Raw genomic sequence first — 17,061 nt, 5'->3', positions numbered from 1 at the left:
TCGCGGATTCGTCCATTGATCGATGACTAAACTTACACTTTTATTACATTATCTACTGGTAATAGCGGTTTACTTATATTAGTTGTACCTAATGCTTACCTTAAACGTAACCTAAATACAAGCTAAATATATCATATAATATATATATATATATATATATATATATATATATATATATATATTGTACGTACTGTATATATGTATAACGTGTAACACTAGCAAACGTACAATATTTACTGTATAGAGTATATTTAATATTTTTCTATTTAATATCATATATATATATATATATATATATATATATATATATATATATATATAACGCTGCTAGCGACTGCTCCTTCGTAATTTACCTCTGCGTTTACTTTAATTACATGTACAATAATAATGTATATCTTTCTTTTATATTATTTATATATATATATATATATATGTAATATATTTCTTTGCACACACAATGCGTCCTTTCACGTGCTTGAGACTTTTTATTTTTTTTTTCGAAGCGCAGCTTCAACATTTTTTAAATCTTTCTTAAACAAAGTATCGAGTTTACTCGTTATTCGTCGCTAAACTAGCTTCGCTCTCGCAACACAAAAATATAAAATCCTTCCCACTTCGCTTAAAACGTGATTCTGCCCGCTTCTAATCTTCTAAATAAATCAGTGCATCTCACGCACACATACGAGATAGAAACAATGTCTCAGAGATAGACAATTAAATTTGGCGTAAGATCCTTGAGATACAGATCTTGTACCGAAAAAAAAAAAAACAAAGAAACACACTTCCGATGGTTTCGCGCTTTTGCCGCGGAACAAATCACGTTTAAAAGCGACGAGAAGTATAAATGTACTAATTAAAAAAGGGCGCATTGTGCGGCGACCTTAGAGCGTTATGAGGTTTTTACTTTTACAGACGACAGAGATCGTTGTACGCACACGGCCTTGTACGTCGGCGAGCCCTAAGCTCTTTCATCGTCCCCTTTATCCGCCCCCCACCCGCACTTCTCACCGCCGTGTCCTTACAAATTAATAATATGTATATTAATTATACGTACGCAATTATTCGATTATAGCAAGTGCGCGGCGTGCTCGCGCAGGAACGCGATTTTCGCCGAGAAACGCCGTGAAATCTAAATTTAACCCAGACCGACGCGTCTTAAACTTTAAAAATTGACTTGGATGCCGCCCGATCGCGGGATCGAAAAGGACTCTCTTTCTCTCTCTCTCTCTCTCTCTCTCTCTCTCTCTCTCTCTCTCTCTCTCTCTCTCTCTCTCTCGGAAGGTCCTTCGAGGAAATCGCGCGGAAGGGATCACGCGGAGAAACTTAAACCGGCGCCTATTTTCAGCGAATTTAATCTATCGAAGCCACCTAAGTGCGCGTGCGCGCGCTTAAATGTTATTCGTGTTTGGCGATTTGACGTGTCTTGGCGGTTCGAGCCCTCGATTTCAAATGTCGGAGACGCTTCGTGAATCGGGATGCACGCGAGGTTACGGGCTCTGAAAATCCTTCTTCGATGGTCCGTGATCACGATTCGACGTGATGCACTTTCGCATTCGCAGTTGTCGTTAACAGCAAGTCGCATATTGTAATATCATCGAAATGGATCGGCAGAGTTTCTTTGAGCAACACGTTATTTGAATGTCTTGTTAAGTATAACACTCTCATTATGGAATAATTAATAATATTCGAATACAAATTAACCCTTAAAATCCGGATATCGCGAAAAAATCTATAAATATTTCACATTAAAATAAATTATTTTTAAAGAAATAACTTTGAATCCATATCTCATTGCTTATCGATTAAAAATGAAGATGATCTTTTAATCTTTAATAACGTTGGGTTTCTTAAATAAAACAAAAGAAAAAAAAAAAGTCGCTTCCTCCGGAAAATTTAAAAGTTAATTATTAAAATAATTTTCGCAACGAAATAAACAGAAGTAAATTTTTTTCATTCAATATCAGATCTAGTCGAATAATCTATTATGAAAAAACGTTTACAAATTCGCGAGAGCTCATAATCTCGTAATCGTCGCCAGCAAAATAAATCGTCTCCAACTTATTTTGAGCAGCAACTCCGCTGTGGAAGTAGTCGAGGAGGCTGTCGATGAAGCGATGATGAAGCCCTCGCCGACGTTGATCGCGCACGCAGCGTTTCAGTTTTTTTCTTGCACCACAATTGCACTAGCGTAAATTGGCATTTTTGAAGTACGTATTTCGTCGTGATCTGGCATCGTTATGTCTATATCTTATCACAAATCGTCGGTTCACCCTTTCGTCCTCGGTATGCCGAACATCTGCAACAGAGAAAACGAAACCGCATCGTTATCGAGTGATTTTTTTTTACAAAGGTCACGATTTTTCCGCGATATAAAAATTGTACATGAACGACTGTTCGCTCTCTGAAATTATCTTCTTATAAATGAGAGATTAAGTGAAAACAAATGTCATAGATGGTTGAATTTATCTTTCCATTCTCTATTGAAGCTAGTTAAAAATAGGGATTTCCATTTAAAAAGTTTAAGATAACTTTCAAAACATTTTGGCGCTTCCATCTAAAAAAAAAACCAGACTAAAATGTGGCCCTTTTAAAATCACAAATAATACAGTGAATTAGATATTAACAAGATTAAGGCTAATCATAGAGGAGAGAAGAGCCCGTCCAGAATATACAATTGACGTTTAAAATAATTTATATTTTTATTTCAAAAATATGCTTCAAATATTCATATATCTCAGAGGATCTCCAAAATTTCGACTTTAATTTCAACACTTTGATACTCTTTTATCAATCTGGGTTCTTAAATGCATTTTAAAGTACAATACTTTTTCGAATTTAGTTAGGAGCTATTAGTTGTAATTGACGTTTAGCAAAAAGATATTCGATAACGTGTGCTCGATTGATATACTCATGACTGAACTCAGCGGAGGCCGTTTCAACGTGATCCCGAAAACTTGCGAGACTGTTGGACTGCTAAAGGGTCGCTTCTGCTATTTTCCACGCGCTTGATCCATTGCCCTAAATTGGTGCAGCTTCGCGACGAACAATTCGACCCCGAAGAAGTCGACCGTGGCAGCCAACTTTTTCATTCCTGATATTGAAAAGTTTCCCTTCGGCCGCGGCAGCCAACGAGATCAAAATCCTTCTCTACCGACGCGATCTCTCGACGTTTGTCGGGGATGGTTTGTCGACGACGGGGGCGACCGGAAGCGACAGTTTTGCAGATTGGTTAAAGGGCGAAGAGAAAGGATCGTGGATGGCGGGATAGAAAGAAGGAGGAAGGACGACGCGAAGCGGGATGAGGGGCGACGCTCGGAAAGTAAGTAAGGAGTTAGGTGGAGGTGACGTAACGTCGCATCGTTATATTAGGTTGTTACAAAAATCACGTCGATTTCTGCGAGAGTAACTCTTCTTACAAAAGCGCGAGGAACTTTGGTAACACAGTTTTCAGAAAGATTCCGACAAGAAATTGCAGATGATGAGCAATGAAGCGCGAGTTCGTGTAGCGGAATAGAAACGAATAGTTGATAACTATCCATGATGCGTGTAAGTCACTCAAACGATATGATATGTATCTATAATGATGAAAACTTTTATAAAAAAGATATTTTATAGGGAGAAAAATATATAAAAAATAGAAAGAAAATTGGATACATTATAATAATAGATATTATATTTAAATCGAAAAGAAAAAAATAAAAGGGCAATTCAAAAAAAGGATGAGGAAGCAGTAATGAAACACGAAACTTGGAATAGTTAGGATAATGCAGATAGATAATAAATAACAAAAAAGAGTGACAGGAGAGAGACAAAGGCGAGAAATCGTTTCCTTCAAAGGAAGAGGAGAACAAGGACAACAGGATTAAGATAAAGAACGAAGAAGGATGATACGCGGAAGGATATACATTTTGCTTGTGGGTATGTGCGTGAGAAAGGAGTAAAGCAGTAAGGATGATGTGATGAGATTATAAATATCGAGAAAGGGGAAGGTAGAAGGGGCGAGTACAAAAAAGGACTACGATAAAGAGAGCAAGAACGATGTAGCATGATAATAAATATCGGGAGATACAGAAAAACACGAAGTGAGGAACTTCTCAGCTCGAAGCACGCAAAGGACCAAGGATAGCAGGATCAAGATCGAAGCCGAAGTAAGAATAATGCATAAACGAGCGGCGCTAACAAGGTCGACGAAGCAGGATCGAGATAGGGATTCAAAAAAAAAAAAAAGAAGTCGAGGCGAAGTTAGGGGACAAGGACAACAACGTGGGATAGTAGATACCAGAATACTCTCCGATCAGGACACAAAGAGAGAAGAAGAAGACAAAGAAGAAGAATCGAAGGGACGCAAGGATGAATCAGGTAACGGATATCGAGTTAGAAGTCGAAGACAAAAAGATGAAGAAGAAAGAAGAAGAAACTACATAGGATGAAGTTGAAAGCTAAAGAGAGAGAGAGAGAGTTTGCGATCGAGGCATTGTTTAGCAAGAAGTTGATAGCTGATACTGGCGGAGAGATGCACGCGAACCTGCTCGACATGGAAGAGGAAGAGAGGATTTAGGGGGGACGAGTCCTCGTCGTCGCCCTCGTCGTCGCCATCGTCGTCGTCGTCGACGTCGTCGACGTGATTTACATGCCGAGGTGGCTTTTACCGCGCGCGCCTCTCGCGCCAATGTGTTCGTACGTAACAGTTCGATCGCGGATATATATATATATATGTATGTGTGTGTGAGTGTGCGTGGTGTGCATACAGGCTGCCATACCACTGTCGGCCGGCTAGCTAACGCCGAAATCCGGGAATTGGGTTTCGCGTCGGCGGGGCGGCGTCGTTACTTTGTTTATGAGATCGGGAACGCGCTGAGACAGCGAAGAAAAAGTGTCCCGTACGGGTAGATCCGGACGGGCTAATATTTACCGGGCGCGCGGATGGGTAGAGCGCGAGCATAGCCGTTTCATCTCGATTTTTTTCCCCCAGCTTTATGCATGCGGCTGATCCACTTTGTGAGCGACGACCGATCGGCCCTCCCCCTCCCCGTTTACCCCCGTCCCGTCCATCGCCCGTGCATTGGCAGCATACCAATACTAAACCGATTTCCGTTTGTTCGCTCGGCCGATGTATGTACTTCGTTCGCCGGTGTACTTTTTCCCTTTTGTCACATCCGTTTCGTTCTGTCTTTCTAATCGGAGAGAAAGATTCGCGGAGAGAAGATAGTGCGAAGGTGACTCCAAAGCGTAACGTAAGAAGGAGATGAAGATATACGAAGGATTAGGATGAAAGGAATAAAATAAAAAGTATCTTAAGAAAATTTTGTAATTTTTTTTTTTTTGTTTTTTCGATAAAATAATCTTGAGAAATTATAAAAATTGTAGAAATTCTGAGATTTAAATAATCGTTATTTAATAATTTGCTAAAAAGTAAAATTATTGTTCCAAAAAAGATTTTTTTACACAGTTAATTTAGAAAATGATGTTGATTAATTTCAAAATTAGAGATATCTACCACTAATATTTCTCTTATTTCAATTTCGTATTCCTATTCCCGAATATTTCCTATTCCCATTGCGATCTTAAGCAAAACGTTGTTGAAGATGTCGATTTGAATGAGAAGGAAGACAGGAAATGATACATTGAACAATCTAAGGGAAAGGGCGATGAAAGAGAGAGAGAGAGAGAGAAACTAACGGAAGGAGAGAAAGTGAAAGGAAGGAATTATACGCCTTGAAGAGCGCGTTTTGCACCGATTTTACGCTAAAGGACCTAAATCCATTATGTGCGTTATTACGAGATGAACTATGTTGGTACTATATTCGGTATTTAATTTTACAATTGATACGTAAATAAGTGATAGAATGATAAAGTGGCGGAGGTAGATTTGACGCGATATGACAGTGATATAAATTATATATGTATATATGATTAGATACTCGAAGATAAACGTTTTCGCTAAATCCTAAGAACTGTCAAAACTGAGAACCAAAGTCGAGATCTGGCAGAATCACACACGAAGACTCGGCGCGCGAATTTTCCTGACACGTGTCTCGCGTGGAAATGCGGTGTTCCGGTGAATTTAGACAGCGACGTGGGGACGGAGGGAGGAATGGTTGCCGGTCGCTCATTCATTCGCGCACGTACAAAAGCTCTCGGTAGCTCTCGGGATGAAAGATCGGGCGTCGATGCCGAAGCGCCGCTGCTCCCTCCTCCCTCTCCGTCCGGACCTGCTAATGGATTCTGCACTCTCCGATGTCATCTTTCTTTTTTTTTTTTCACCAGCTCCGCTCCAACCCATGTATACTTTTCGCTTCCTGCGTCTCGGCCCCAGGTGCCCGCGTATCGCGTTCTCGCAGGATGTAACGTATAATTGGGCGCGAATTCAATTCACGGACGCAACGGAAAGAAAGGATCGAGCCACACTTTACGATAGCATTCGTTATTATGATAGATAAGATAACGGAAACATATCAGCGCTACATTCAAGTAGGGCTCAAGAATTTAATGGGTGGCGCTTAAGTAAAATGCATTAATTGCCTTTTCAATCGATATTCATTGTTAAAGTGTAATCGTTACTTCTGAAATCGAGAAAAAAATTGCGCTTTTATTCTTTTTCATTGAAATCAATGCAAAATATTGCATTGAAAAAAAAACAGCAACATTTTTGTAAACCTTATAATATTTGCAAATAAAAAGTATCACAATTATTCGTGCAAATGACCGAAGCAATTAATGCATTTTAAAGTGTCGACTATTCTCTTTAAATTGCTTTTTTAATAATCGTTGTGCGTTAATTTTTTTCACTCAGGTATAAACGCTCAGAGTCAATAGATTGTTTTTATTTCAGTAGTGATAAACTGGACGAAAAGAAATCGTAAGACAATCAATAAAAAGGCAAATTAAAGATAAAACTCTGGTCTTTAAAATTTTTTTTTCCGCCATTTTTTGGACAAACTTTTGAAAAATTTGATCAATCGATGAACGCCGCTTTCTCATAATATAATATTATAACAAATAAAAAAAATTTAACTTGAGTAAAAGATTCTGAAACTAGAAACTTCAAGCTTTGTATCGCTTTTTTATTGACCTCAATTCGATTATACCTCGATGAAATTGCAGCCACTTGAAAATTGCCATTTTTTTTTTGTAAAAGAATGTGGCCCTTTAATTTTTTTTGCACAGTATATTTTATGTAAAAAAAAAAATCATAGTGCGTTATTGCTCGCGATTTTATTTTCCATTCGGATGTTTTATCGAGCGTTTATCCTTCGCCCCCTTTGATTGCATAATCGCAGTAATTCGACGAGCACCGTCGATTGCGTGGCCAATGAGAAGGGTACTATTAACCGAAATTATATCGACGGCGCGGAAGTAGCGGCATTTGCTTGCCAACGAGACCGATGGTGGATTTTTCTTCCAGGCGACAATAATTAACCGTCGTGTTGCAAGCCGAGTCCGATTGCGAATTTGCGGATTTTATCTCGCGAGGAGCGAGACATTTTATTGCGCACGATTTGGCGAATTACGATTAGCGAAAAATTGTTCATACACAGCGTAACGAATGTTTCGATGTTGATTCGCGCGTAAAAAAGATTTTTCAGCATAAAAAGTATCTTGACGCGAAAATTACTTTGTGACAGTAAAGAAATTCTCTCGTAATTGTTAATTATAATGTTTATGCACGTTTAGCCCTGTATAGTTAAACGTTGCTAAATAATAATAGTATTATTAATAGCTGAAAATTTTACGGCTCGTAAAGAGAAGAGAGATTTTTCGCACGTTTTACAAAATATTATATGCTTATAACTTGCGAGCAAAGTAAATATTTACGCGAATAATGCAACGCGCGTATGTGTACGCTAGCATTCATGTTTCATTCTAGGTCAAACGTCATTAATTACGAATTAAGCACACATATAGAACGCGTATAATTACACTAATAGCGACATTAATTATAACGGTGCTGATATTACGAAGTAAACAGTACCTGTACGAGAATATTTCAGTTTTTGAAATAAGAAATTATCAACTGCGTGCAATTTTTTATTTATTTTGCTTCCTCGTAGAGGAAGCTTCGTTTTCGTGACAAAATTTTTTTTTTCCAATTTTCCAATATGTTTAGAATGTTCCAAAATGTCGAAAAATCATATTTTAATAAAATCCTATTTTATTAAAATTAAAATCATATTTTTAAAAATATCCATGTATGTATGTATGTGTGTATATGTATATGTATGTACGGAATGTACAACCTCTAACTTTTCCAATTTTTTAAATACATCTAAATTTTTTTAAATGAATAGAGTAAAGGATGATTGGCGTTGAATTTGGTGAGGATCGCTGAAAGAGTTTATTTTTTATAAAATATTGAATTTTTTCAGAAATATTTGTAACGCCCTAAGTTTTGCAAATTTTTTAATATTAGATTAAATTTTTTTATATAAATAGAGTATCAGATTAAATTTTTTTATATAAATAGAGTATATATTATATAAATAGAGTAGCATTAAAGGAAGGCTGGTATTGAATTTTGTAAAGGATCGGTGAAAGAATTCATTTTTTTTTTAAATTTTGAAATTTTTGAGAAACACGCTTTAACTTTCGTAAATTTTGAGATATATTCCTCTATGAATAAATCAAAATTGAAAAACTTGCTTGCTTAAAGGAGCTTAATTTTTGTGAGCGAAATAAACTGATAGGGGAACAACGTGCAAGTTTCTAATTTGCACAATTTTCATCTTGTTTATTTTTGTTTAAATAGATGATAATAAATATTCAATATTTTGTTGAAAACATTTCTAAAGTATAGGGTCACATTCTTTCAAAATGGTCAGCGAATTCCGATCACATAGCGATACGCGTATATCTTAATTCCATATTTATGATGTTTTTTTATTTTCCCTTTTCAACTGTATACAAACATTTTTAGAAAAAAAACAAAAAAAAAACACGAAATAGATACCTCGTTACACGCTTTAACGATATATTTGTTCGATATGACACACCGTTTACGGAACATGCAAATTTAACTACAATACCATGCAATAATTTCGATTCTAGTGTTTAATAAAAAAAAGAAAAAAAGAAACACTTTATTTTCATATGTCAAACGCGTTATTAAATAGAAACTCGGAAAACAGCTACCTTGCTCAGTATTTAAAAGAGTGAGCATTAGCGATACTTACGGCTCTTGTATCAATTACACGGTTACACATCGAATCAACCTTCCATTTCGGCCATCCATTACTACGACTCGGAAAACGCGGTTCAATATACGAAGAGTGCGCGGCGCTGGGCGAATTCAATTTGAAAAAATAGGTTGCGTTAGCTTTGCATAGAGCACAGTTTTTTATATTTTTAATTTCCATCCCGGGACAGCGCCATTTCTATCTGTCACTGACACCGCGAGAGTCCCGGTGGCGGGCAGAGCGGGCGGCGGAGGGGCAAGGGGAAGGGAGATAGTGGTGGCGTACCATGCCGATGTATGATCTGCCTGCTGATATATGGCAGTAACGTGAGCAAAAATGCGGGACCGATTGAATTACATTGAGTTACGTGTCGTTACGCAATGCATCTAGGAACGGGCGAGGGAGCACGCGGTGCGGGGCAGGAGGAGATGGAGAGGTGGTATGGGGGAGGGGGTGGAGGGTGTGGGAATGGAATTTATAGTACGACCTTTTGGTTACGTTTGATTTTGAAAAATCGTCACCGCCAAAAATTACGAGCCCACCCCACGCGCGTACGTTTTGGCACGTGCGCGTCGACCATATTTATTTGTCCCACGTGTTCTCCGTTTCGTTTTGTCTCTCTATCTTTCTTCTTCCGTCTCGTTCTCCCTCCCTGCTCTCCCCTCTCTCTCTCTCTCTCTCTCTCTCTCTCTCTCTCTCTCTCTCTCTCTCTCGCGATTTGAACCCGTTGCCGGCACTTTCCTGAAGAAATATACGGTCAGAGGAAATGACGCCGTATAATATTCGCGTGACATTTATCGTTATGCATCCTGAGATTAGGAATTAAGCACGGCACCGCTAAATACCGGGGATTCCGATTGAGAGAGGGTGCACTTCTCGTCAAAAATTTTTTTTTTTTTTTTTAATTGTACCATTTATCGTTTAATCAAATAAATACTTTTAATGACGCCAATCTCAATAAATGTAAATATCACGACGAAATAATAACTTATCTTTATATAAAATTACCTCAAATTTTACAAGAATATCTTGCGCTTGCGACAGCGTCATTCAATTTGTGCCCGACAAGCTTTCGCGTCGCATCTATTTCGAGGACTAATTTTCGTAAATTTTGCAAGAAAAAAAAAAAAAGAGAGAGAAAAAAGAAACCGAGATATCGCGGTAACGTTCAACCATCTTCGGAGCGGATTCGGCCATTATCGAAGGGGGGTTATATTCAGCCACCCCCTACTAGCTTGAGGATATCGCACTTACTCCTATAGAGATACGCGGCAATTCGAATCCAGATAGAGACGGTGCCGGTCGGCTATCGAGGAAAGGGGGATGAGAGGCGGATGTGCGGGGGATGAGGGGGGAGAAGAACGAGGAGGGTTAGTGCCTGTCGAGCGGCGGAGGAGAAACACGGCGACGGCGGCGACGGGCTCGTTGGTGCAAGGAGGGGGCAGGCAGGAGGGGGAGAGGAGGGGGGCGAAAGACGCGTGTCGGTGCGCCGAAGGAGGGTACGCGGCACAAGATAGCGGCTAGGGGGAGGGAGGGGTTGGCCACGTGGCGCCGCGGCGCGCCGTTCCGGCGCCGTCGTCCCGCACACCCCGTGTGCGGCTCAGTTCCACTTCAACCCCCGGCACACAACGGCCCAACCGGTTGGCTGGCTGGCTGGCTGGCTGGCTGACTGGCTGGCTCTCCTCGTCTCCTGCGAGAGACGAACGGGACTACTACTCGATCGCGTTATCGGGGAGTGCAGCTCGAGTCGAGTCGTGTATGCCGGGTGCTCCGAAAGTACACTACAATCTTTTGATCATTTGATTGAGGTAGATGATTTCTAGAAATTTTTTTAGGGCGACCGGCCCCTTTTTCTGGCAAAGGTTTTGGTTAAGGTTTTTTTGAAAAAAAATTTTTTACACGGAAAAATTAATTATGATAAAATAATTGGTTGAATCGATTCTTGGTGGATGAGTCGATTTGTAAATCTTTTTAATCGAGAATAAATTGGCCATTAATATTCTTTCAATGGGATTTAAATCGAACTTCTTGAAAAATTCTTAAAGTCATAAAAAAAAATTGACAAATAAAGATGCATTTAAAATTAAATGAAAAGGTCTGGATATCTAATCGTACGTAAATGAAACTTTTAAAATCCAATTCAATGAATATTTTTAATTCTCGCTAAACACACATAATTTCATAACTATCGATATATCTTGACTGATGAAAAAAATCCTGCTCTTCCTTAATTTTACTCTCGGCTATTTACAAAGAATGAGAAGAAAAATGCACGATTGGCAAAACACATTGTATATTGGCCTTGCTCAGATGAAATAGCGACGGCGTTTGACTCGTTTCGTATGACCTTCGACCTATGCCCACTATTCGGGGATAGTTAAGGTTTATATGTCCACTGGCGTCGCATCGCCTTTATATCGTAAAATTAAATTAGACGCTCGTCGCAAGTATCGTTGCGACCTCAACGCGCTTGTTCGCGATGAACGGCGCCGTTTCACGCCGATTATCGATCTTAGCTTGGCCGGAGAGGAATTTCGGTTGCTTGCTCCTTGCAAGTGTCTCGAAGATATATATTGTAGAAGAAGTGGCACCAAAAAGATAGCACTAGGTTGAGCAATTTTTGCAATCGATTTTTCTATTATAACAAGACAATCTCTCTCCATTTCAATTATTTATATATTTTCAATAGTCGTAATTTTAATCATATAAAATTGAATTTCCAGATTTGCATATAATTTGCAAAAAGCACAAATAAGAATATTTTTTAATCAATATCAGAAAGAGTCCTAAATAAAAATTAGATTAAGATGTTTAACTAAGGTATATTATAAAATATCTATTATATTATAAATTATAAGTTTAAATAAATAAATTATAAATTATATTATATTATAAATATAGTAATTTGATAAAGTATCACAAAGATATTAATAATTGTTGTCTACATATTTTTTATGTATGGGAAAGATCGATTCCAGAGTTTTGTTGGGAAAGAAAGCAGAAAATTCAGACTCTTTCGCGTCATTAGAAATTGAAAATGTCGTCCGATTAATATGCAATTTTTCCACGTCGTTAGCGTTTTAATCGTGCACTCTTAACTTGAGATTTGCGTGCCATGCGATACGAATGTTGTGAACACGCCAAATAGCATACCACGAAGTATAATTTCGCCTCGTTTCTATGTAATCGTATCAGCTGCTTATCACATGAACTATACTCGCTGTTAATCTATGACTATATTTATGCGCAATTTGCTTAATCTATTAATAAAATGATTTGACAAAACATATCGAATATTTTGCATTACAAAGATATGAAATATTTTGTATTATAAGGTATGCGAAAATGTATTTCAGTTTACTTAATTTATTAATCTGATTGTTTTTTGTCGTATTTTACCACATCTTGACGTTTAATTATCCGCATTACGCTAACTGTATAATTCGCGATATAATTTGGCATCAAAGCGGAGCACTCGCCATATATATATATATATATATATATATATAAAGGTCTGATTTGCCAGCCTATTATTGTCGACATATACGGGAACAGTTACTCTTAATTAGCCCATGAATATTTCATTTGAGACAGTCTAAATCGGTTTTGTAGTAAATTGGTTCGTTATAACGTCGTTAGCGCGCGACATGATCTTTCACACTCCATTTGATTACCGCAAAAACGCGCAATCACTACCTGGGACTTTGCATAAATATCTCTCCGCGGAGCTTAAAAACGAATGAAATCCAATCAAAGCAGTCGATAAAAACATTCCTTTCCACGTTAGAGAGAAAATGAAACTGAAAAGCGTATACAAAAAAAAAAAATACCGTTTATAAATATGCATTTCGCCAAGTCCGGTCGCTCCAACGCTTACGAAGAAACTAACTGTCAGTTCTCGTTCAGGTCAGGATCTATCCAACTTTCCGTCCGACGCGAATGAAACACAGAGTATACGGACCGCAAGGACGACCGTGCATATATCCTGCATCCGCGAAGTGGAACGAGTCAGCCGCGAATCAGGCAGGTCGCGGGCGCTCCCGGATTCTCGGGGACTCGACACACGGCTTCGAGAGTTCTTCCCTTACGCGCCGCCACCTCCACCCCCTCCCCCTTCCAACCCCTCCCTCTCTCCATCTCTCGTCCCTCCTTCCCACCCTCCCGGCCCTATATACATATATATACATATATATATATACGTTTGCGTCAGCATGTTTCAGCGGCTGCCGGTGCCCGAAAGTTTTCGCCCGGCGACAAGATATTTCAAGTGGTCGCTCAGTCGCGCGATCGTCCCGCGCTGAAATATTGGACGGCTCTTTCTTGCAGCCGCATATTCTTCCTCCACCTCCGCAAGCCCAAGCCCCGGTGCCGCCGCCCCGCCACTCTCCACCGCCAATCCTCCTACCCCTGTTACCCAGCCACCACCTCCCCCATCTCCCCCCTCTTCCCCTCGTTCCCTGTCATCCACCATCTCTCCCGCGAGCGACCTTCTTTTTCTCCCCCGGGTTTCCTTCTTTTCCGCTCCCTTTTCCCTCCTCCTCCTCCTCCTCCTCCGTTCTGACGTCTTCTTTTCGGTAGCCCGGGCGCTCGCCTTCGCGCAAGAACTTCACGACTTATGACTCGCGTATTAAGTCCGGCGAAACCGTCCGGCTATCCGCCGTTAACTACCCATGAATGAGTTACGCTCGGCCGACGCTAATTTCCCAGATTGTCCAAGGAGGACGTAAAGTGTCTATTAATCCGCGTAACGAGGAGCTGCGCCCTCCCGGCGCCCCGACGGGGGTGAGCTACCGAGGCTCCCTTTCCCGGTTCAACGCGAGGAGGAGGAGGAGGAAAAAACGACGCGGCGAAGAATCGCTGGGGAGCTAAATCGCGCAAAACGCAATCCCCGGGATATTTAGCCGAGAATGAGCATTCGTCGCGAATTTTTAGAGACTCGAGTGGCGTGACTGACGCGATGAAATCGTGCATAATGAGCGTGAAATGTGAACGAGACGCTAGACGCTTGGCGAAAACATATGTTTCATTATAGCCGAGAGTCTTATTTATCGACGAGATTTTGAAGCGAATTCATCCTCTCGCATGAATTTCGTCGCGCATTTTTTCCCCTCGAGAGATGATGATGCTGAGAATATTAGGATAGAAAAAGATTACTTTTGGGCACTCTGGGGCACACGTGAACAATTTAAAGATTCTATTATGAAAGGTTGTTGACGTTTTCTTTTTTTTTTTTTATTTGCGTCTGCCGAAAATTATAGAAACGTCGTTCTCGATAAGAACGTTGAGAACTTTTGATTGTGACTCGCGATCATTCAAATTATTCAAGTCTCCGCCCCCTCCCGGAACTTAAATCTATTCTAGAAATTTTATCTAGACCTTTCTAAAAGAATTAAGTGAATTCAATAATATACTATTAATTATTGAGTAAACAATTCCAATAATTCTCTTAAATTTTAATAATTCTGCTGAATCTATTGAATAAATAATTCTAGTAATTTATATAATGTATTTTTTATCACAATTTTTCTATTTTTCTTATGTGTAATTAATGTATTTTTAATTACGTTTGTCTCTGATAATTTTCTCTGTTATGTTGGCAACTGATAACAAGACACGTATTGGAAAATTTTACAAAAAAAGGCATTAAATGAGGCATGTAATTTACATAAAATATAAAAAATGCAAAGGTTAACATATATATATATATATATATATATATTTTCGAAGTAGGTCACTTAACTCGTTTATTCTATCAGTCACAATATATTCATGGAGATGCAAGTACAAATTAATGCTATGTAATTATTTTAGTAAGATCTCTAAAACTTGATGCGCATCACTTTCCGAGTAAATTGCTCAATTAATGTCATTTCGTAATTTGGAAGCAGATAGCATAATAGATTTTCTATATTTGAATGCATGATGTCTCTTTTACTTCTTCTTCATGTACATGAGGCATAAAATAACATTGATTATTCTACTTTTCAGAAATCAATGAATATTACAAATTAGAGGAATCCACATTTTTTACGTTATTATTATTATTATTATTATTATTATTATTATTATTATTATGTGTGTATATATATATATACTGCAACTTTTTTTTACAGTAAATATCGACGTGGTATGTATTCAAGTGATTTTTTTTATTTCAATATACAAAAAGAAAGAGAACAAAAATAATATTAAAAATAATATTAAATAATATTGAAAATAACTTATCAAGTGAAGTATTATTTGAAATATATATATATATATATATATATATATATATATATATATATCGTATATATTTTTATAATTATATATTTCTATATTTTCTATGAAATTATTTTTATTGTACATTTGTGCTAATAATACGAAAATCTATTTATTCAAACTATATTTGGAAATCGCGATGGAGAGTAAACGTAAAAAAAAACTTTTGATTTGATTAATATAAAAATTAATATAAAAATTCACGTGGCATGGGAATAGAGTCGTAATAGACTGAGCGAACAAATGGGGGGCTTCCGAAGCTCCGATATACTAAGAATTCTAACATTAAGTACAACGATCAAGTCGTTAACACGCCATCTCCGAAATTCCGTCTTACGCGAGGAAGGGATGGAAGGGGGAGGAGGGGGGTTGGGGGGGACGGCTCGATACTACATGTCGTTACGAGACTCAGAGCGCGAGTTTGGGCCTCGGTGGAGAGGAACTGGAGGGAGGAGAGGACTGGCTTCTTCCTACGTACGCTTCTACGTCCGTTCTTAAAGGACGACGACGACGACGACGACGACGACGACGACGTCCCGGAAAACGCCGGGCGGAACAAAGTAGCTGGCGCCGATTAAACAAATCGCATTATAAGTTAGCCTCTTGCTCTGGCTCTCTCTCTGGTAGTACCAAACTTACCAACTCGCTTTATATTAAGACGAACCGCCCTCCAGGACGCATCTTCCCCCACCCCACTCTCTCCGCCACCCCTTTCGCGCGCGCCACGCTTGATCTGAGACCGGCTATAAACTTCAGAAATGGCTCCTCTCTTCCCTCCGACCTCGCTCGAGCACGGACGTGGGGTGTGTGGTGGGGGTGGGGGTGGGGTGGGGAGGGGCGGTGGGAGGAAGGGGAGAGGGATATAATTGTTTAATTGAATTTATCAGGGCGTCGCTCGTAGATTTGTCAGGGCTGACAGTTTTAGTCCTTGGTGCCGTCGTCGCGCCGCCACCGCGCCCACCCCAGATAGGCGAGCCTATCTACGGGTGTTACGGGACGATGTCGGGGGCCATCCTTTATTTCTCCCGAATCCGAATTCAATCCCTAGCGCGTCCTACCCTCCCGATCCCGACTAGAGCGATCTATTACTCATAATTAGCACCCTCGAAGAACACAGGCTCGTTCGCGAGCGTCTGCGCCTTCGGAGGGATTCCTTGGGAACTTTAACCTCATGACCCGCTGAGAGCGAGCGAGCGTCTCGAGAGGTGGCTGTGGCCCCTCTTCGCGTCGACGGATGAATCTTTCATACGGCGTGACGCTCGCAGGATCGGCCTGGAATTTTAGCGAGTCGCGCGAGGAGGGGCAATAATTATTAGACGATTAATAGTTTCCGTTATATCAGTCGAATCTGGCGTGCGAAAGATATCGCTACAAAAGCCGTTGCCCGAGATGACATCGCGCGGATAATTAGGCGGCTGATTAAGATTTCATAAATGCCGACTGCTTCTTCAAGACGAGAAAGCGTAGGATACATTTTTATCGAGCCGCGAGACTGAGAGAGAGAGAGAGAGAGAGAGCTATTTTTTTCAGATTACTTTAACGAGATGGCAAACAATTACTCTTGGAGAATACTCCGAGTGCAAAATTGAACTTTGTTAAGGAGTTATAAAATTCAACTTTACTTTAC

General features: G+C 39.5%; 1 protein-coding gene across 3 annotated transcripts in view; it reads right to left on the bottom strand.

Moving 5' to 3' along the window:
* Positions 1-812: 812 nt before the first annotated feature.
* Positions 813-17,061, bottom strand: part of LOC126855970 (forkhead box protein O) — a 168,740-nt gene continuing 152,491 nt past the window's right edge. For all 3 annotated transcript variants that reach the window (XM_050604106.1, XM_050604104.1, XM_050604107.1), the window contains one exon: positions 813-2,296. Coding sequence is in view for 1 of the 3 variants with exons in the window: in XM_050604107.1 (XP_050460064.1) it covers positions 2,267-2,296 (30 nt within the window). In the remaining 2 variants the exon portion in view is untranslated. The remainder of the gene's footprint in view (positions 2,297-17,061) is intronic.

Source organism: Cataglyphis hispanica, chromosome 17 (assembly GCF_021464435.1).
Source record: "Cataglyphis hispanica isolate Lineage 1 chromosome 17, ULB_Chis1_1.0, whole genome shotgun sequence".
NCBI lineage: Eukaryota > Metazoa > Arthropoda > Insecta > Hymenoptera > Formicidae > Cataglyphis > Cataglyphis hispanica.
The sequence above is the reverse complement of the archived record's forward strand: the minus strand, read 5'-3'. Positions and strand labels throughout refer to the sequence as shown.